We start from the raw sequence: 21105 nt of genomic DNA on the forward strand, positions 1-21105 counted from the left end.
CTGGACTGTAATTATCAAACATTCTCTTACAGAGATATTTGTAAATTTCTATATAGATAGATAGAAATCCATCTGAAGCAAGCCTCTGGAATTTCAGAAGAGAAGATATATTCTGACAATAGTTAAATAACTAAACTAACAAAAAGTATGCAATTCCAGACTATTACTTCCCTTAAACTACAAATAGATGCTGTATGCATTTGAAAACATCACAGTTTTTTTAAATTTACTATATGGCACAGAATAAACTGTTAATTTTTTCCTCTACTGAGTATCAGACAGTTTGCATTTTAGAGAAAGTACCACAGGATGGAACAGCAAGTTGTACATGAAGTCGTCAGTAATATTTTATGCCATTTCAGAACTGCTTTATCAATGAAAATTAAGTGACTTACCATCTGATAAATTGTATCTGAATAAACCAAGAACCCACTGAGTAAGAATACACGGTGTAAAAAGGTAATGACCATGATCATCAACTGTGAATTTTGCTCGTACCTTAAAAAAGAAGTTAGTAAAAACAAAATGGAAGAGGTGATTTAAAATGGAAATACTGCTTTCATTTTCTCTAAAATCCATTAGTTAATTAAGGCTACAAATTTAAATATCATTATTTACACACATCTTAGTTGCTTTCAAAAGTGAATTGATTAATTGTCCTGTTTTGTGAATGTAAAAGATTTTTTCATAATTAAAATATCTGACATATGAGGCACAGGTTTCTTAAATTTTAAGTGGGAAGATAAAATGAGCTTGTGTATCTAAGCATCTATTTTAACTGTGTACAATTTTAATAGATACACACTTGATGTGTGCAAGGAACTCCACCCTCCCATCTCTCTTCTTTATAACATCCTGCCATGGTTTTATAGTTTTTGTTATCAATATTCCACATCATAACATCATGTAGTGCACTGGGAGTTAAAGAGTTAATGCTGCAGTGCCGGGTACCTGTCCAGAAGAGACACAGCCCAGGGGGCTTTGCATTCAGAGAGGTGATATAAGCTTCTGTAGATCACCTGACCTGCCCTTTTTTCAGCCTTCCTCCCTGTTGCTCATCCCGCCCGCACGCCTCGCCTCACCATTAATGTAAGCCCTTCATTTTTTTTTCAGACACTCTTAAACTTATTATACTAATTATATTTGATTTATTAGCATTTATATTGTATTATCTTATATTATAGTGTGTTATCTTGCGTTCCAATACCGTATTTAGTAAATTAGTTTGTTTCTCCTCAGATCATTGCTGATGTTTTTAATTATTCAGGGTCCCGTTTCCCCTTTCCACAGGCACAGATTCATGAATCCCTCTGCCTCGCCAGTCACAGAACTGGGCTGAATCAGCCCGTAAAGCATTGACACATCCATAGATTGCTATGTGCTCAGGTGATAAAGTCTACTACCTCCTGATTCAGTAAGCTGGAAAACACTACTATCCACATTTTATTACTCAGGAACTTCAAGTGTAGACAGGTTAAGACGATTGCCGAAATCATACAGTAAATCTGAAGCAAAGCAAGAGCCCTTACTACTTATTCAGTTTACTTCTAATATCTAGAAATGTTTTCAAATCAGATACCAACAGTATGAAAAATATATGAATGTAGATTTTAATACTGGTAAACCTTTTTATTTTCTTCTTAATATCAAAAGCTAATTATTAAAATATTATGTACTTCTGAACTCTTCATCTCCCTGAAAACAATAAATTAAATTTCCATACTTGCTCATATACTTGAACCATAGATCCTGCTAGCTGATGTATTTTTGGTGAAGAACCCCAAACGGGGTGATTCTTTAGGTTTTTCTGTAGCACAGGTTCCAAGTAGGCACTATAAATAGTTTGCAGTTGGTCTCTATCTGGATAGCTACACAGAAAAAAAAAAAAAAAAGAAAAAAAAAAGAATTATTATGGACTATCATTCTTAATTTCTTAATTTATATAATAATCTATTAAAAAGATTCGAAGTTGTACTAAGTTATACTGACAACTACTGAGAAATTTCAATGAATAAGATTTCCATCTAGCAGCTAAGTAACATCATTGTATTACTGCCATTATTGTCTTACTCTCTGATGCCACCTTCAGAAAGTTTATAATCACCTGTAAATGTGTTTTAAAATTTAAAAAAAGAAACAAAACAAACACACAAACAAACAAAACAACACTGTCAACACCTACAGATTACTCAAGTAGTTTCCAGTGCCAAGAGGTACCAAACAACACCAAACAATAGAATAGTAGAATGGTTTGGCTTGAAAGGGCTCTTAAACGCCATTTAGTTGCAACTCTGCTGCCACAGGCAATGCCTTCCACCTGGCCTTGAGTACTTCCAGGGAGACAACATCCACAATCTCCCTGGACAACCTGTTCTAGTGCCTCACCATCCTCATAGTATCTAATCAGAACCTATGCTTTTTTAGTTTAAGACCACCACCCCTTGTCCTGTCACTACATTTCCTCATTGTCCCAACCTATCCTCATAGGACAGTTGCTTCAGGCCTTTGTTCATCTTTTGGGCCCTCCTCTGGACCCATGGTCTCAAGAGAGCAGAATGGGGGAGTTGGGTGTAAATTACAACCTTGGAAATGTGAAGATCCCAAAACTGTTAGAAAAAAGGATGAGAACAGCCACATCGTTATCAAGAGTAAATTCAGCAAGGGCTCTATTAACAAGCTGAATCTGAGTTCTGAATGCCAGCCTCACTTTCACATACTTACTCAACTGCACAAAGACGAACAATAGAAGTAAATCTGGAGGTAAGTTTATGCCTTCCTAATGTTCCTCCAGCAGTCATGGATGCCACAATCTGGATATTTTCTAAACCAACCCACTCCAGATTTTCGTCATAGAATCCTTGGTATGTCAGAACCTTTTATAATTACATAAACATTTTATTAAATGAAAGTTATCAGTGTATTTTACAAAAAAAACTATTAGTGAAAGATACAGCATTGTTACTATTTCCTTGAGTGTCTGTGGTATGCTCATTACTGGTGTCTTTTTCCCTAATAGTCTCAAATGTGAGTTCTTAAATAATTGTAAAATCCAGTGAAGAAAATGCAGTATGACATGATGAGAGATCAAGGGAAAGGACAGAGTTGGCTAGAATTGTCCATAACTGGCTAGTAATTCTTCCCAGAGAAAAGCATCTAACATTAAGTAGGAGGTTAGACATCTCATTAGTGATACCTTATTCTGAGCAGATGATCAGTGTTAGAAGGCTTTGTGTATAAAATTATACTAAAAGGAAACAAATCCAAAAAGGAAATAGATGATATATATGGATTACTCCACAGCAGTCATTCAAAGAAATGTAGAGACAGAATATCAGCAGCAAGAAGAAGTATAAAAATCTAGAGAAAATTGTTTTCAAATATTTCATTTTGAATTCCAGTCTACACTGAGAAGAATACCACATCACATCTGCAGAGAAGAGTAGTGCGTCACGTCATTAACTTACATTGTCAAGTACTGTCTTTATCATTTATACATACAAGCTCAATAAAAATGGTATCTTAATTCCAGATGATAGCTATATATTCTATTCAATTACAAACAAAAATGATGTCAATTTAAGCACAGGATACTAACTATGAAAATTATCAGTATAGGTACAGACACTGAACTATTTCCAGGGTATTTAAGTCTCTTTGTAAACATGTGTTTACCTGCTGCAGAAAAGCCACAAGAGTGCTTGTTCCCCATTTATCAGGCTTGGGAAGATTTATATCCTTTAAGTACAAAACAAGTCTTTCACAGTCTTTTGGTCTGAATACACGCCCAGTGTTTGTACTTATTACAATGCAAGTTTGAATTAATTTCTGTATAACATGTTGAGAGGTTGTTTGTGCACTGCAGTGAATGGCAGCAATCTGAGTGGATCGAAGTTGAGAAAATGCATAACGAAGCAGCATCCTAAAAAAGCAAAAGTGTACACATATGTAAGTACAAATAAGATAAAAACGCATTCAAATTCTGAGTATCCAAAGATATTTTATAGCTTTTGAATTAAAATGCACATACTGCATTCTGTAGTAATATGAGATGTTGCATGAGGTTTGCTGAATTTACCATTTTCCATTCAAGACATTAAAGTATAGTGTCTCAGATGCATAGTGTCAGCTTGAGCTTTCCCTAAATTTTCTTACTTGCCACTATTGAAGGTTTGCTTTGTTAGTAATGTAAACATATTATATACTCTGTAACTAAAAATGAGAAAATCACATGATAAAATCATTATTACAAAACATTATTAACTTTTTCAAATAGACAGAAGTATGTTTTGCTTAAAAGAGCAAATGTGTTTTTTTACCCCTTTCCACAACCTTCAGGACCCACAAGAAGAAATGGCTCCTTATTGTTAAAGTCTAGCCAGGGTCTAAAGTAATCTAAGCCTCTCTGCATGTCAGGGATTTGGATGACAGGAAGTGTTTGCAGATTACTGAAGTTATCAGCTATTAGATTTTCAGGTTTTTTCAGTCGATATAGCATTAACTGTCCACTGTCAGCATCATAATATGTGTCCAGGGGCTTCCTTGGATCTGGTGGAGATTCTTGTGCCCAGGTGAAGATCTTTAAAAAAAAAATAATAAAGTTTCTGTTAAATCCATATCGCTAATGGCAAGGCCTACTGTTTTAATTATGTATAAAGAATGTTCAGAGTAACTCTGTAAAAAGAAGCAATTCCTCCATTTTATAATTTTGCAGCTTCCTTCGAAACCAAATCTGATCATGTTATGCATATGCTTTAAGATGAAGTCCTGAATTAAGCAGTAATGTATTACTCTTCCACATAATATTTTTTCAGAAATATAAAGAATTAAACTCAAAGAAATCAAAGAATAAGAAATAAACTGCATTTAGTACACCTTTATATAAACTTTTTTAATATTAGACAACATTTACAATAATAATAAGGGCACCATAACTCACTCCTTTTCATCAATAGCTAATATCCAGAAGTTGAGTTGATCCTTGACCATCTACACTGAATATGTTATTGCTCCAGACTGTCTTTTGGAAGGAACTATTTCCTTCTCTTCAACAGAAAACCCAAGGATGACTATGGAGATAACTCTACGAGGGAAAGCCTTATGCAGGCACTCTGGACAAGTAGGCCACTTAGCTTTTCAGCGCTGTTCTCTTATCATTGTGTCTTCAAGTATTTACACAAAGATAAAACCACACTCCAGAATATAAAATACACAACTTCGAAACAGTGCTATAAGAACACCTTCCTGGTGAGGTGCAAAGCCTGTCGTGTTAGTATTCCATGCATTCTGAACACAAAAAATGAATGTCTTAGAGATGCAGTAAACACAAAACGTCCGCTGTAGAGGTTCGTTGCATAAAACAGTATGAACAGAGGCTGTGCAGTACTGCAGAATTGCTGCCTGGGCTGGATGACCCTGGCAGTGTTTCAGGGACACATGAAACATTTATTTACTACTTTAGCTACTTCCCTGTATGCAGCACAGACTGCAAATAAATTAGAGCGCAGATATTCTACTATTGTGAATCTTCATTGAGAGATGAGGGAAAATCACCTTCTGTATGTACCGAGAAATGTTTTATGAACTTGATGAAAAGGATTACCTGCTTTGCAAATTCTAGTCGTGAACTCATGTTAAGATTGCCACCAAGACCCCGGAGCAAGTTAATGATAAACTGTCCACGGTCAGTACACCCACGAAGATGAGAAAGTCCATTCATCACAGTTCCAACTAAACTTGTTTCTACCACAAAGTCATTCTGTAAATTGCAAGTCAGAGTACATTTAATCATATGCCTAATAATAAATGCAATGTATTGCTAACAGTGTATTCTTTGGCCCTCCCACTTGATGCGAAATTGTTTTAAAACTTTGATTTGAAAGTCTTAAACTTGTATTTAATTCCATGTTTAATTATGAATTGATGTAATTTAGCAGTCAGAGCTTTTCTTGAGTATTCTGAGAATCTGTAAGAAACCAACATAACTATATACTGGGAATCTCTCTCAGGAACAGATAATTTATGAATTTTGCTCTTTACCACCAAAGGATGATGTTCAAGACCAGCGTCATGCCTTTCTTTAGCATCCAGATGAAGATACGTCAAAAGTAGAAAAATATCCATGGGTGGAAGAAACAAGAGGGGAAACAGCATTAAAAACACAAAGGGACCATATATGGAGGACCTTCCCAAAGAAGAGGTAATGCAGGTGTTCCAATATTAGTTTATTGGCCACAGCAGTTGTCATGGTTTTGTAATTTTGCTATTGGTATTCCACATCATAACATCATGGACAAAAGAGAAAAAGAACTACGTATCCCAGAGGACCTCACGGTCAGAGAAGGAAGATATATCATGGAAGATACGTCATCTGGATGCGCATGGTCTTTTTCACTTTCACTTGCTGCCAGGGAGAGGAGTGGGTGTGCTTTCCAAGCCGTGCGCCTTCATCAAGTAGGGCTTTCGGTTTCGGAAACTCTCTCACTCTCTCTCTCTCTCTCTCTCTCTCTCTCTATCGCTCTTTCGCTCTCTCTCATTTCATTTGATTTATTATCCTTACTCTCAATTAGATTGTATTATATCATGTCATCTTGCATTCCAACATCACAGTTAGTAAAATAAGTTCTCCTTCTTAGATCGTTGCCGCTGCTCCGTTTTTTTTTTTCGGGAAGCCAGGGGGCCCACGAGCTTACTGCCCCCCTGTCATGGGCACAGATTTATCTAGATAACTCTGTGACAGCAGTGGAGAGTTGTAGTATATGTTTCAAAACTTTAAATATAGCAATCAAGTTTTAGAAACTCACAGTGACTGGAATGGTTCCAGTATTACTCTTATGAAAAAGAAAAGTTATCAAAAAAGCATTGTGATTTCTTTTTATTTAAATTAATATAAATATTTTCAGTGTTAAAATTAGAAAAATGTATCACTTTAATAAAAGCTGAAAAGTGATCAAGTATTCAATTACCAACCTGCTTGACAACCCAGTTTAAAGCCTTTTCAAAATAGTCCCCAATCCAATTTTCAAGGTTGTATCTGCATTCTTCAGGTTGACTTCTTAGCCAAGATTTTATCAGAGAATTAAGATCTGTATCTTCATCACTAAGCCAAAGCAAAAGAAAACAAGATTCAAACTAACAGAAGATTCCCACATCTTCACACAGATGAGTTAAAATGGAACAAAATTCTAAGAAATTCTTTTATGTAAGAATTTTGAACCAATATTTTGGCTCTACTGGTCATACACAAAATAATGCAGTATGTATCTGAAAAAGTAGGAAACACATTAGCCAAAAGGCTATAGCAAGACAGCTTTGAAGACACGTAAAACTTAAGCTAGATTCTCCCAGTGATTTGCTTTACAAGTGTGCTCAAGTAATTCAACCACTGCACAGTTTAGACCACCTTTCCAGAAAATTTAGAAAGATGTGCTTAGTTTAAGAAATTACAATACTCTGACTTACCTCAGAAAGATCATTCCCATTCGAGATATTGTAGCAGGAGATGCACAGCTAAGGTTATGAGTTTCAAAAATAAAGTTGACATTTGAGCCAAATTGAATTCTTTCTCCACTAGGCATAGTCAACAATCTGTTGTCATCCAAAACAGAATTCAAGGATTCAATCCATTCAGGATCAATATCACCATCACAAATTATCCAAGAAGTAGTACCTATTTCCAGACATAATTATAAAATATCAAGCTCAAGAAAAACACCAAAGGATATAATTCCTGACTAATTTCAGACTATTTCTCACTCTTCCTTCATTATAGCTTCAATATAAGCTCTTTAGGAACATTCTTCATGTTTTATCTTCTGATGTCTGCTTTTGCTTTCTGAAGTAAAGAAAAGCTGGAAAGTGCCAACCGGTGTTCTTCGATACAACTGGCACCAGAAGTTTTATTTACTTTATGCTAACCACAAACTAATAATAACATATTGTAAAAATTAAGCTGAAAATAAACAATTTCAGTAAACTAAACAAAACAGTACATCTACTCTCTCCTAAACGTACCTTGGGGTTCTCGTACCACTTGCCGAGCACTATTTGTAAGCACACCATCAGACCATTCTCTGGTATCCATGTCAATATGGCCAAGCAACTGATGACGAGGCATTGCTTTGGGATTCATAGTGTACTGTTTCACTACTTTGCCAGTTTTACCAAGTGCTGCCTTTAACATCTGCCAAAGTGTTGATTTCCCTGCACCACTTGGACCTACAATAACTACACCCATTCTTTGACGTAGTTGTTCATATAATTCCAAAGCTTTCTTGACCTAGATAATAAAAGAAACAAAGGGTAGGTGAAGTTGTGGAGCTAAATCAATCATGTTCTTTTTTCATGCTTTTCCAATCTACTTTGCATGCAGTACCCTTGTTTCTATAATTATGAAATAACAGGCATTTAGAGGATCAGTTAAAATTCAGATACGAAAGAGTAGCAAAAAACTAAAACAAAGAAATCAGTGATCTCTGGACACTGATTATTCCTGAAAGATTAATGAATGTTTAGTCAAAAAACTTTAGCTCAAAAAATATATGAATATGCCTGAGACACAGAATTGCTTGATAAAAGTAAATGTTTACATATTAATTCTTTCACTGTCCAAAACATTCACAGAATTTGTACCTGGCTTGAAAAAAACTGTGTATCACATGCTCACATCTAAAGCCTTCTTGCACTATTTTTCATTCAATTACACGATCAATCTCCCATGCTTCCGCCACATACATCTGTTTTTATATGAATAATCATAATCTAACATTTAGTTATTTTTTTCACTTTTTTATAAAACATTTCACTCAAAAGTAGAAGGAAGTGAGTCAAATGTACTATCAACTAGTCCTACTTAAGAACAATTCATTTTGTTTTGCTGTTCTAGTCAGTGTTTACCTGAGTGTTTATAATTTCCAAGCGTGCCTCTTCAAAGGCTTCCTGTAAAGCTGCAGTTAACTTGGCATACTCCACATCTTTGAAGTCAGTGCCAGGGAAGACATCTTTAACCAGTGCATCAAATCGTGCACAGTCTGCAAATGTAAGCTTTGACATGGTATTAAGCCGCAAAGCTTGAACCACCAAGTGACTTTCATTAACTGGAAGTAAAAACAAAGAAGCCATATTAATTTGTGTTCTGCTGTTGGTTGTTTTGTTTGTTTGTTTGTTTGTTTTGTTTATTTGGTTTTAGCTCAGAATATATCAGTGCTTGAATCCATATTGTAAGACATTGGAAGTGGAATCATAAGGGAAACTACAATCCAGTCTTTCTAACACTCTGCCTTGAAGTTAGACAAGTGACGAAGTATCATACGTACTGACAGGTGAATTCTATTACAGACAGTTATAATATAATATATACAGATAGTTATGCTGGAGATGTACTACGTACTAGCATAATGATTACAGCGGGACTAAGAGTAGCAGTTTATGATTATCTTCTTTGTAAAGTGCTTGTGTAAGGAAGCTTGTGTAAAGAAGGTAATGAAGGACCCGAGTCTTCTTCTGCCAGATGCAGTTAGAAGTCTAACCTCTCATGCATGTCCTAATTAACTACAAATACTGCAGAAGAGGAACACTCTCCATACCTCCTCTTGAATCTCAAGTACCATGACAATTTTAAGTGTTTCGGGACTAGAAGAAAAACAGACACAAGAAGGTTTTATACTGCCATAAAAAAAATAAAAAAACTCCTAATGGGAAAGGCACAGGGTTCTGATCCCTATTTTTTGCTTTTTTAATCAAATCATTTTCTCATGTAAAACAGGAAATTTTTCAGAGAGTGGGATTAAGAACCACTGGTGAAAAATCATTGTTTCATCACAAATGCATGATTGCCCCAAATAAGAATGCACTGTAGCCCAAATTCAACCCTAAAGATAGAAAGTCTCTATTCTCTAACATGCCGTTCCTCTGCGTCTTTTTCCTCAGATGTTCTAGAGCCTGAGAGTTAGTATATCCTTCCAGGATCAGGAAAATGCTCAAGCTTCTTCATCCTGAGCAATGTTTTAAATGTAAATGTTCCTATAGGTTATTTTTCTAAATAACATGATAAATCATACAGAGGAAAATGTTTACCTTAAGGAACTTGTTTTAGAAAGCAAAGCAAGTAGTATAAAATTTAAGCAATATTTAAGAGCATGGTGCAGATTTTGACAAGTCAGACAGAACAATACAAGAAAATATAAAGAAACAGGAAATCACGTCTGATAGAAATACCTTATGTATCTCAAGCTAAGAGACATACACATACACAGAAAAAATCAAAATCATAAACTTGATCCATCTATCTAGCCTACCACAAGGATTACTGGAAGCTATAATTTAAACAAGACTAATCAAATTTCAGGAAGTTTCACGTACCTATACATGAAGCCAAAAAAGTCATAGAAAGGAACACTGATAGGAACACATTGTAAAACATACTGTTGGTAATGCTTTGATGGATCCAAACATAACTCTGTTACAAATTGTTTACCACTGTCAAAATATTTGCAATGCCCAGATTTGTAAACCAAGGCCATCCCTTAACAACTAACAGCATCCTCTAGATAGACATCTGCTGTTCACGACATCAACTACTGCTTCTTGTTCACTGAAGATGTAAATGCGCACCTACTCTGGTCTTAATTCCCACACATTTAAAATCTAAACTAGAAGAAAACATTAAAAATAATCTAAAAAATACATACTGCTCCAGTCCAATATAATACTTTCTATCCTTTCTATCTGTTATTTTTACCTCTGCCTACCAATCTGTGTTTAACATGGTCCTTATCTTTTATCATGTGACTGACCTGGTTTCAGCTGGGATGGAGTTAATATAGATAGACACACAGATAAATAAACAAGAGATCATTATCATTACTATTATTTCACTCTTCCTTTTCTATGTTACTAAATAGTTTTTATCTCAAACCATGAGTTCTATGTTGTTGTTTTTTTTTTTCCCCCAGTTCCCCTCATCCCACTGGAGGGCAGGGAGTGAGTGAACGGTTCCCCTCCTGCGATATTTAGCTGCCTGCTGGGTTAACCCACAACAGTGACAATTTTAGCCAACCTCAAATGAATCAAAATGGTCTGATGACTGACAAATAATGACAGCATCAGAGGATCTACACACCAAGCCTAAGCAAAGTGAAAGCAATAGTCTTTAAGAATCATTTAGAAACATAAATAAATTCCTCTATCTATATTCTTATCGTATATAAAATCAATCTAGAATATGACATCAGTCTTTTGCGACTGATAAAGGGCTTTCTTGGATAATTTCTTCTTTGCACGGTAGTCTCTAATCCAAGGTATGGCTTCTCAAAACTCTGCTGAAGAAGACAGAGAGAATGGTATCTGTACAGTACTCTAAATAATCAAAAGTTTGACATGATCAATCTTACTTTCTTGCTTTTCTGCACTTCTCTTCAGCTGACGAAGAAGACTGCCACAGCCTCTCAGAACAGTCTTTAACGCTCGTAAACCCCAATCATAGTGCTGCTGTGGTGTTAAAAGCTCCCTAAATTTAAAACAAAAAGTGTTGAAATAAGTTTTAGGCAACATTGCCAGGTTTTCTCCCACTTTTGTTTTTCAGTCAGTGACTAGTTTGGGGCAAAACAGAAGCGGAAGAGATTCTGTAGTAGCATCCGTAATGCATTTCAGAGGTATAAGCAATGATATTCTAAAATATTCAGAGAAAGTACATTCAACAGCTAATATTTATATTATCATTCCTAGTGAAATTAACTAAAATCTCTGACAGTTTATAACTGTGTTCTTTTATCTGGCATATTTATAACCAAATAGCCATTTCCATTTAAACTACTTCGGGAGCCAAAATATACGTTTAATCACACAGTCATATGCTTAAATTCATATTTAATGAGGGTAACAGGGGTGCAGTACTTTGCCACCTTGAGATTTTAACTGCATTCCACCTGCCTTCATACCTGAAGCTCCCAATATATTGCAATATTTTTATTTTTAATGTATTTTAAATTAGTCACTACAGAAATTTGAATGGTACACCAATCAGTTTCAAGGGCTATACTGAAAGTAAAAGTTTAGATGATTCCAAACCTACTGTTTTATGGCTAGTTTGGTTTCCAACACATAGCTTTCTGCAATTTTCAATTCATATAATATTACAGAAAATTAACAAAAAGTACATGGCAAATACTACATAGAGAACAAACAACGTGAGATAACCACAAGGATCAATGTCACCTTCCACAAAGACAGAAACATGCTAAGAATTTTATTTTAAAATATGCTTACCTTGCTAGATTGAAAATAGCCACTAATTTTCTGCCAAGTGTTTTAGCATACTTAAAGCCTTCTGAATACAAAATCACTTCTGCAATAAGTTCATTGTCTGGATGAGTCATCGCAACTGGCCTAAAAAGTTGCTTGAGGTTATCAGGCAGTTTTTGTCTTCCTCCATAATCCTTTCCAGCAGGATTCATAGTGATAAAAATTCCAGAATTATGATCCATTTCAATCTGGAATTAGAAATGCAAGGGTAATAGTATACTGTCATTTGAAAATATTGGGGGGTGTACTGTGCTTAGTTACAGTAGCCAGTCTTTAAACTAGCAGAGATCCAGTTCTTTCAGAACTATTTGAATAAGAAAACATTAAGTCCGTTTCGTTGTACCTTTTTGCCAAGCAATTCACATGTAGAACTATGTTTCTTCAAAGCATGTTGAATAGTCTGAATCTGCATGGACACTGCAGACAACACGGCTTCCTCAAGTCTATTAAATTCATCAAAACAGCCCCAGGCTCCACATTTCACTAAGCCCACGAATATGCGTCCCATCGACTTCACATCAATGCCCTTAAAATTAAAAATAAATAAGAATAACAAAGGAAGCAATAGAAGACTATCTTCCTACCTATTAAAAAAATACATTACTTTAAAGAACCACAAACGTCTAAGAAACCATCAAAGGGAAACTGACAAATTATTAAGACTATTTTTAGAATGTAATACTTCTCTATAAAGTATGTGAAAAGATATTTTTGAATTTTTTAAGATAAATAATGAGGAACTATACACACCTCATCACAATTAAAGACTAATACTTGTCTTCCAAGAAGTCCACCTAAGGCCTTTACTGATTCAGTCTTCCCAGTGCCAGCTGGACCATACGGATTTCCTCCAAGGCCCATCTTCATAGCCTGAGTAAGAGTTAGGTAACACTTATCTGTCAAAGGTGTATAAACAAGTTTAGGGGAATTGCCCTGCAGGAAAAAAAAACAAATTATGTGATTTAGTACACAATAGTTAGTTAAGATATGATTTCATTACTTGCATTTATAAATTAATTTAAAAAGGAATGATAAAGCAATGACTAAGATTATCTCTTTAACTGTATGAATTTGTTCAAAATAATGGAATTTCCCTAATTTTTTATAATTACAAAAAACAAAACAAAAAAAACTTTAAAAGGAAATGAAAAAAAGCACTGAAATCAGATCAATCTGTATCCATATTAGAAAGTATGATGTATCCATATTGTAGCTGCTTTCCATACAACCATTATATTTACATTATCACAATCAAGAACTAAAAATAAGTATCCTACTTTTTAATATTTTCTATTAAATAGAACAAAAAGGACACAACAAATTTGGAAAACAACAGCAATGGTTGGAAGGCAACTAGAAGCATGTGAGGAATGAAGACGTGTTTGATACATATTTAAAAGCCACCAAGCACAAATTAAAAATACCATACCTGATATTCGTAAGTGTATTGAAACTCGGCATCTACCATCTGAACATAACATTTTTGGTCTTTCATATAAAATCTCAACTGTTTCTTCCAAACCCAGTCTTCAGCACTGTGAATCTGAGCTTGATTTAGCTGCTTCACCAAATCAATGTTATGAATAATATCAAGAATCAAAGCTTTAAGCTTGAGCTCAAGAATTCCTGATTCTGCATACAATAAAAAAAATAAAAAATCACAATGTTAGCAATTCTGATATACACTGGGTTGTTTTCTATTATCATTTGATTTTACTGGGATCTAGTTTCAATTGCATATACTTACTAATCAGCATAAAATGAGATCCTGACAGAAGCAGCAAGCCATCATGTAATTTCAGCCATTTGAAAGATGGGTGACTAGCCTAATGCATGTGATTTTATCTGCCCCTACGTTTAAGAGAGTGAGATAGAGGTTTTTCCAGAAATAAATTATTCCAAACATGTTTGCAGCTATATCCACTTGATAATTGAGGCACAAATTCTTAAGTGACGTGATAAGGGTCTGAAAACCATGCTGTGTATGTTCTGGAGATTTTAACTCAGAAGAAAGGGAGGAGAAGGGGAGGATTTCTCTATATAAAGTCATTTAAAAATAAAACAATGTGGTGATACATATATATTCATTTATTTTATATATATGTATGTATTATGTACGTTTCTAAACGTATAAACTCTCCAAGACAGTTTTTAACCTAAATAAAAGTCAGTTATTCACTGAAACATTAAATACACTAATGTTGGCAATAGTAGGTATCTAATTTGTAATTTCCTACTTAAACAAAGAGAATGTTAAATACTATACAGTTACAAAATCATTATGAGGTTTTACATATTAGAGATCATTTTTGTACCTGTACTAGTAGTATCTTCCATACTAGTATCAATGCTAGTATAACGTTCCAGTTTAGCCATGAGTTCTAATTCTAACTGTTGCAGGTTATGGCTTTTGATAGCATTTTCAACATCTTCAGTGAACTGAATTTGTTCCGCCAAGGAAAGAATCTTAAAAAGAAAGAAGTTCAAATTACATGTTAAAAGTATAGAAGATAAAGGAAAAGAAGTTCAAATTACATGTTAAAAATACAGAAGATAAAAGAAGATAAAGAAAAGAAGATAAAATACAGAAGATAAAGGATTCAGTTCATCTTCAGTGAAATGAATTTGTTCTGCCAAGGAAAGAATCTTAAAAAGAAAGAAGTTCAAATTACATGTTAAAAATACAGAAGATAAAGGAAAAGAATCATTTACAATTGGTCATTAAGAAAATGTTATCAATGTTTAAATTATTTTACTGTAAATGTAAATGACATCAAACATTTGCTAAGCACTTAAGAACAAATACAATCACCTTTTAAAAACTGATTAAATTAAGCAAAAACTTGTAATGCAATCCAATACAACAAATATGTCAGCTTTTCTACAACATATGGTACCAAACCTGTTAGAAGCATCTTTTCTTATTAACAGATGTGTAATACCAAAACATTTTAAGCACACGGAGTCTACAGCCAAAGAACTCTGATCACATCTTTGACTTTTTCTGCTACTGACCTGCTACGATAGCATTTTGTATTCTGCTTTCTATACACCCCTTATGTTTTAAGTACTCTAAGTTCACTGGAAAAGTACTGTTAGAGCTATGAAGATTCGGTCAAATTTGGAATCAGGAAGAACTGGATCAAAAAATTTCACCAATTATACCAACCTGAAGATTTGTAAATTTAACTACGCCATTTGTGCTACTGGTTCAAATTACATGAATCGATTTCATTTTTATTACTATTTCTGTTCACTATTTCTGTTTACAGGGGTAATCTTTAGATTTAATCACATTCAAAAGGTGGGGTTTTTTTGTAACAAAGTTTTAGCAGCCCCACAACTAGTATTGTCTGCCAGCTAAGATCAAGATTTGCATCATATTAAACACATTTTATGTAAGATCAGGTGACATGTAAAGTACCTCAGTACTTCAAGTATAAGACTTACAAGAAAAAAAAAACATTTTAAAGAATTTCTCTATACTACATTAAGAAGATTTTTCTGGATTTGTCTGGACATTTCTTAAAAATTCATATGTACAGTTTGTGAGCCTTTAAAAATAACTTATTTGGTGTATTTAGAACTACACAGCAGTGATACTCAATCATCTACTACCTGAGAAGGAAACAGCGATGGATCAATGGAACCTTCTGATTTTTTTCCAGCATCAACACAATCTATTAACATCTTCTTCAGAGTCTCCTTCATCTCCAAAGCCAAACTGTTTAGCCACACCTGCCAAAAAGATTTTAAAAAACTGTGGTACATTGCAAATTATTTTCTCAAAACTTTTTGGGAATATATTCGGATATGATTTTCTCACCTCCACATCATTGGACAGAAGAACTTTATTCCTAAGTGGCACAGTTTCTCCTTCTACTGATTTCATGGCAACTATGTATTTAAATTCTTCATCAAAGCTCACACTATGAATGCCTATTAATCAGAAAATGACAATAAAGTCAGATATTGTTAGTCTTAAACATGAATTCCCCCATGTCCAGTAGCAGAAAGGGAGAAAAAAATCTGCAACACACAATTTAGCTTTAAATATACTTATTTTTGAATTAATATACTTCACAGATGAAAACTAATGCATTACCAGCAAAAAGTTTCTTAAGATGAGTCTGGATAACCAAAGGATTTGTGGATTGTCCTAAAATTTCTAATAAGTCATCATCTCCAATGAAATAGAATCTTGGAAATGCTGAGCGCTTTTCCTGTATAAAAAAAAAGACTTTTTTAAATATTTATTTTAATTCAAACTTATTGACTTTCTTTATAGAAAACTATATTAATTTCAGTTGTACCTCCAAAAACTCATTCAAAGATCTCTGACATCTCTGAAGTTGATCAAGTATGGCAATTAAGGTATTTCTTATTCCTGCCCTGGCATTCAGTGAAGTTATTCTATTATCCCTTTTGATATCCGACAAAACAGATCTTGACAGGAAAAAAAAAAAAAAAGGAATAATTCATAAAAATACCATTACAGTTTTAATCTGAATATTATACATTTGAAGACGTTTAATTAAAAATTAAAGCACACATGAGTTGTATAAGTATGTGATTTATAACTTTCAGCTTTAAAAATCTATGATGAAACATTTCAGAATTTACATCAATATATCTCCAACAGAATTTAACAACTTTTTTGGAACAGTTGCTCCTCATATTTCCACAATTAATAATATTGTAGTACACAGTTCAAAGATGGTACAGAAAAAATATTAGACTCCATATCACTAACCTAAAATCTTCGTCAACCCTGGTAAAACGTGCTTGATCCTTGGGCAGAGCTCCACGGCCAAATATGGGTTCTAAGTAGACCCATTTCCTCTGTATTAGGTTTAAATTTTGCAAAAACTCATCCAGCTCGGCGAGTTTTTTTTCCCAAATGGACACTTTATCTTCAAAACCTTTGTAATATGGAGAGTCTTTGAGGGACTGCAGAAGACAGCGATGATCTCCAACTTGGTTGACTATGTCTTTCCAGTCTTTAATAAGCATGACAGTCTTGCCTTGGCTATCTTCATAATCTGTTAATGTAAAGACAGCCCCAACTCCCCAGAGTTCAAGTTCACGTAATGCTTCTCTGATTGTAACTTCACCTTGAGCCCGACAATTCAAATCCTATTTAAAAGCAGAAATACATTTCATTTAAAACTACAGGCCTTGTAGTAATACTTTTTCTTCAAGAATCAAAGACAAATTATATCTGTGTGTTAAGACAAAGATATAAATATGCATGCAGAACAAAAACATCATGGAAAAACACTGTTGCATTTACAAAAGAAGACTAGATAAATAAATAATAGAATAAAAATACAATAACTTTACATGTCATTATTTGTACCTTAAGGTCTGTGGCTTTTTCTATAATGGCATCAGTCACTTTAAGCAGATCTCCAAATAGCAAACCCTGCAGAGTAGTGCCTCGGGGAAGACCCAGAAGACGAAAGAGATCGAGCCAGTGGTCTGGAGAAAGATGTTCTCCTCTAACATATTTTAGGAGTGGAATTATCATCTATGGGAAAAAATCATATGAATCTACCTAGTATTTATGCAAATTGTATTTGTTTGTTTACAGAGAAGCTATTAAAAAAATTAAATACTTAAAGCACTTTTTTTTTTATAATCCTGGATTTAATGTTTAAGGACTTTCACAGGAAAACTCATTGTGAAGTACATTTAAGTAAATTGTAATGCCCTCCTTGTTCATTATAAGGCACTAAAAGATTCTCCTCAAAAAATTAAATGTTCAGAACAGCACCAGGAGATACTTCCTTAAATTCTAACTGATTTTTTTTTATCAGAAATGAACAATGAGTAACATAGCAAAGTACATGATCCAATAATACTAGTGGATTTTTTATTTCATACACCTTCCTATAAGTAGCATCTTACTTTGTATTTGTCCACTTCTTTTTGCAACTTTACTGTCATTACAGTGTGTCCTTCCATCTTCCTAATTTTATCATGCCAGTTAAACAAAAATTCTTCAAATAGGTATGTTTTACTCCTGTATGAAAGTCAAATATAGAAAAGGTCACAATAACACAGAACTATAACCATGCATACACATCCCTGAAAAATAAAGTAAGAAAATCATACCTAAAAGTAATCCAGTCTTCTTTGGCTTTCTCCTGAAAACCTTGATAAAACTCCTCATACAATGCCCAGACTTCTGCACAACACTTAATATCCTGAGATACAACTTTTGATAATGAGAAGTCAGGCTCTTCCAATTTAAAATGATGGCATTCTTCACTGAATAAAAAGATAATTTCATTATACACTACGTTATTCAACTATATGTTAATGATTTAAGAGAAGCACTTATATTAAAATAGACCTCCTTTCAATAAGAAAAGCCACTGGCTTCACTGATTCTGCCAACTGCAATTTCATTACTGTCTCCTTCCCAAGCAGAAGTAACAAAGGAATAAGACGAATAACTGTATTTTCTATAAACTTTCATATATTTTTTTTACAAAGTGAATTTTGAACTTGGTATAGCCCGAAATAAGGCTTGAAATAAAGTTCAAATTGATTTGTTTCTTCATTACATGGAGAAAAATCATGCTGGTTTTATTTGCTACCATAATTACATGCCAAGCTAAGAACTGAAATAAAAAATTTTGTCCGCTCAAGATACGCAGTAATGAGTTTACCTAAAGTAGGTATTCAGAGGAAAAATTCTCTCCTTCAGCACAACAGTCTAAAAGATAGGACACTTACTCAAGAAATGAGAGAGGTGAGCTCTAGCCCATATTAGTTACAAGATGACTGAACCAATAAATACCCTTCCTTGGACAGGTATGCCAAACTTCCTTGAACTGAGAAGTTCAGAAGTCAGAATATCTCACCTTTCATTTACGCATTCTTTTCTTTAGAGGCCTGAGTCCTTGAACTTTTCATTTCAAAAAAACTTCAGCACAAGAAAGTCACGTAATGTAAAATGAACAAAAATAACTTAGAAAAATAATGCATGAAAATCATTTAATATGAAAAAAACTGAATTACCAATATTATCTGTGAGATAAAATCTAATATTTTCTGAGATATTATTACTGCAAAAAATCCATACATTAATGATTACAATATATAGGGAAATAAACATACATGAGTTTTTCCTTTATGGTTTCAAGTTCATCAAATTCTTCCTTTTTTTCCTTTATGATCTGAGCACTTTTCTCAAGCACATCTTGATCACCTGTTTCAATTACATCATCACTTGGCTTCAGCTGATCCCAACGAGCTTTAAATTTTTCCAGGTCTTGAAGATATATATTAATACGTGACATCACATTTCCCTTCATCACTTCAATCTGTAAGGTAAGAGTCAGAAATAAGATTCCTTTAATGGATTACAACTAGAACAAAATCAAAGCACCATGTTGTTCCAACTTCATGTCACACTCCAAGAAATTGTTCATCTTTAGTCTTCTGGTTTCGTTTCAAAACAGGGGGTACTAACTTTATGCTGGTAAGTAAAATCTATTTTTTGGGCCCATGCTACCCATTCCACCTGCACACAGAAGAACTGCTATTTGTATGATACATTTGTATCTTCAGTAATAATACAAATGAGTTCAGCAATGTCTCAATGGCCTGACAATTAGAGGACTGCATCTAGTTTAGCCAACTTGTGCAAAAAACAACAACAACAACAACAAACAAACACTAACATCAGTACTAAGAACACAATAAAATAAACAATATATTCTAACTGTTCTGTTTTCTTCAGGGAACCGCTGATTTATATTAAGCCATCTCTGTCTTTAGGTAGGTGTTTGAGACAGAAGAACAACATAACATTAATTTCAGAACCAGTTCTACAGATATTTCACCTAGGTACTGTTTAAATAGCAGTATCTCCTTACAGGCTGTCATCAAAGTTTGTGTTAATACTGAACAGGGAAAATGTATGGACTATGTAACTCATGGAAAAGTATTTCTCCAGACTTCAGTGCTTTAGCAGCTGCTGGAGCAGGTCCAGAGGAGAGAGACAAAGATGAGACAAAGGCTGGAGCACCTCTCCTACAAAGAAAAATTGACTGAAGAAGGCTCTGAGGAGACCTCATTGTAGCCTTCCAGCACTTAAAGGGAGCTTATAAACAGAAAGGAGAGCTACTTTTTACACAGGCAGGCGGGTCAAGGGGGAATGGTTTTAAAATAAAAGAGAGGAGATTAGAATTTTATTGTTGGAGAAAACTTTTTAGAGAGTTGTGAGGCACTGGAATGGCTGTGGAAAGATGCGGTCAATGCCCCACCCCTGGAGGTGTTGCTATAGCATCTTGGACTAGATGATCTTGAGAGGTCCTTTTCAACCCCTGTGGTTCTGGAATTCTGTGAAAGGACCCTGGGCAGCCTGATCTAGTGGGTAGAAACACTACTTATGGCAGGGGGTTGGAATTAGATGATCGATAAAGTCTCTTCCAACCCAAGCCATTCTATGATTCCATGATTTAACATTGGTTGTTACCTGCTCTGTTATCATAAGCTGGTGGCTTTCCATCATTAATTCAAATTTATCCCACGTAGCTCTCAGGTTACTGATTGTGTCCAAACCTGCACCAGCCACAGTTCGCAAAAGTTTGTTTTTATCCTCAGCTTCTTGAAACAGGAGAAAAATCTAAATTCAAGTGGATTAAAAATACACGTGTGTATGTACAAATTCAGTAAATCCTGTTTATCCAAACAATGAATAAATATATAAGAATCACCATTGGTGTATCCATAGATTATGCGTCAACATGCATTTGCATTCTTAATACTGTTTACATAAAAAGTAAAACACTA

The 21105-nt window shown here is 34.3% G+C and overlaps 1 protein-coding gene across 3 annotated transcripts in view; it reads right to left on the minus strand.

The window, feature by feature from the left end:
- DYNC2H1 (dynein cytoplasmic 2 heavy chain 1) overlaps positions 1–21105 on the minus strand; it is a 139759-nt gene that overhangs the window by 95405 nt on the left and 23249 nt on the right. For all 3 annotated transcript variants that reach the window (XR_005861251.2, XM_015279695.4, XM_417173.8), the window contains exons 21-46: positions 20789–20938; positions 19426–19631; positions 18415–18570; positions 18208–18322; positions 17657–17827; positions 17051–17433; positions 16611–16743; positions 16403–16520; positions 16124–16236; positions 15916–16035; positions 14613–14763; positions 13727–13929; positions 13048–13230; positions 12641–12823; positions 12262–12485; positions 11388–11503; positions 8893–9092; positions 8011–8275; positions 7459–7666; positions 6967–7096; positions 5600–5755; positions 4317–4576; positions 3673–3919; positions 2722–2873; positions 1724–1868; positions 396–498 (exon numbers count right to left, since the gene is read on the minus strand). Coding sequence is in view for 2 of the 3 variants with exons in the window: in XM_015279695.4 (XP_015135181.2) it covers positions 396–498; positions 1724–1868; positions 2722–2873; positions 3673–3919; positions 4317–4576; positions 5600–5755; positions 6967–7096; positions 7459–7666; positions 8011–8275; positions 8893–9092; positions 11388–11503; positions 12262–12485; positions 12641–12823; positions 13048–13230; positions 13727–13929; positions 14613–14763; positions 15916–16035; positions 16124–16236; positions 16403–16520; positions 16611–16743; positions 17051–17433; positions 17657–17827; positions 18208–18322; positions 18415–18570; positions 19426–19631; positions 20789–20938 (4591 nt within the window). In the remaining variant the exon portion in view is untranslated. The remainder of the gene's footprint in view (positions 1–395; positions 499–1723; positions 1869–2721; positions 2874–3672; positions 3920–4316; positions 4577–5599; positions 5756–6966; positions 7097–7458; positions 7667–8010; positions 8276–8892; positions 9093–11387; positions 11504–12261; positions 12486–12640; positions 12824–13047; positions 13231–13726; positions 13930–14612; positions 14764–15915; positions 16036–16123; positions 16237–16402; positions 16521–16610; positions 16744–17050; positions 17434–17656; positions 17828–18207; positions 18323–18414; positions 18571–19425; positions 19632–20788; positions 20939–21105) is intronic.

Source organism: Gallus gallus, chromosome 1 (assembly GCF_016699485.2).
Source record: "Gallus gallus isolate bGalGal1 chromosome 1, bGalGal1.mat.broiler.GRCg7b, whole genome shotgun sequence".
In the NCBI taxonomy this organism is placed as follows: Eukaryota; Metazoa; Chordata; class Aves; order Galliformes; family Phasianidae; genus Gallus; species Gallus gallus.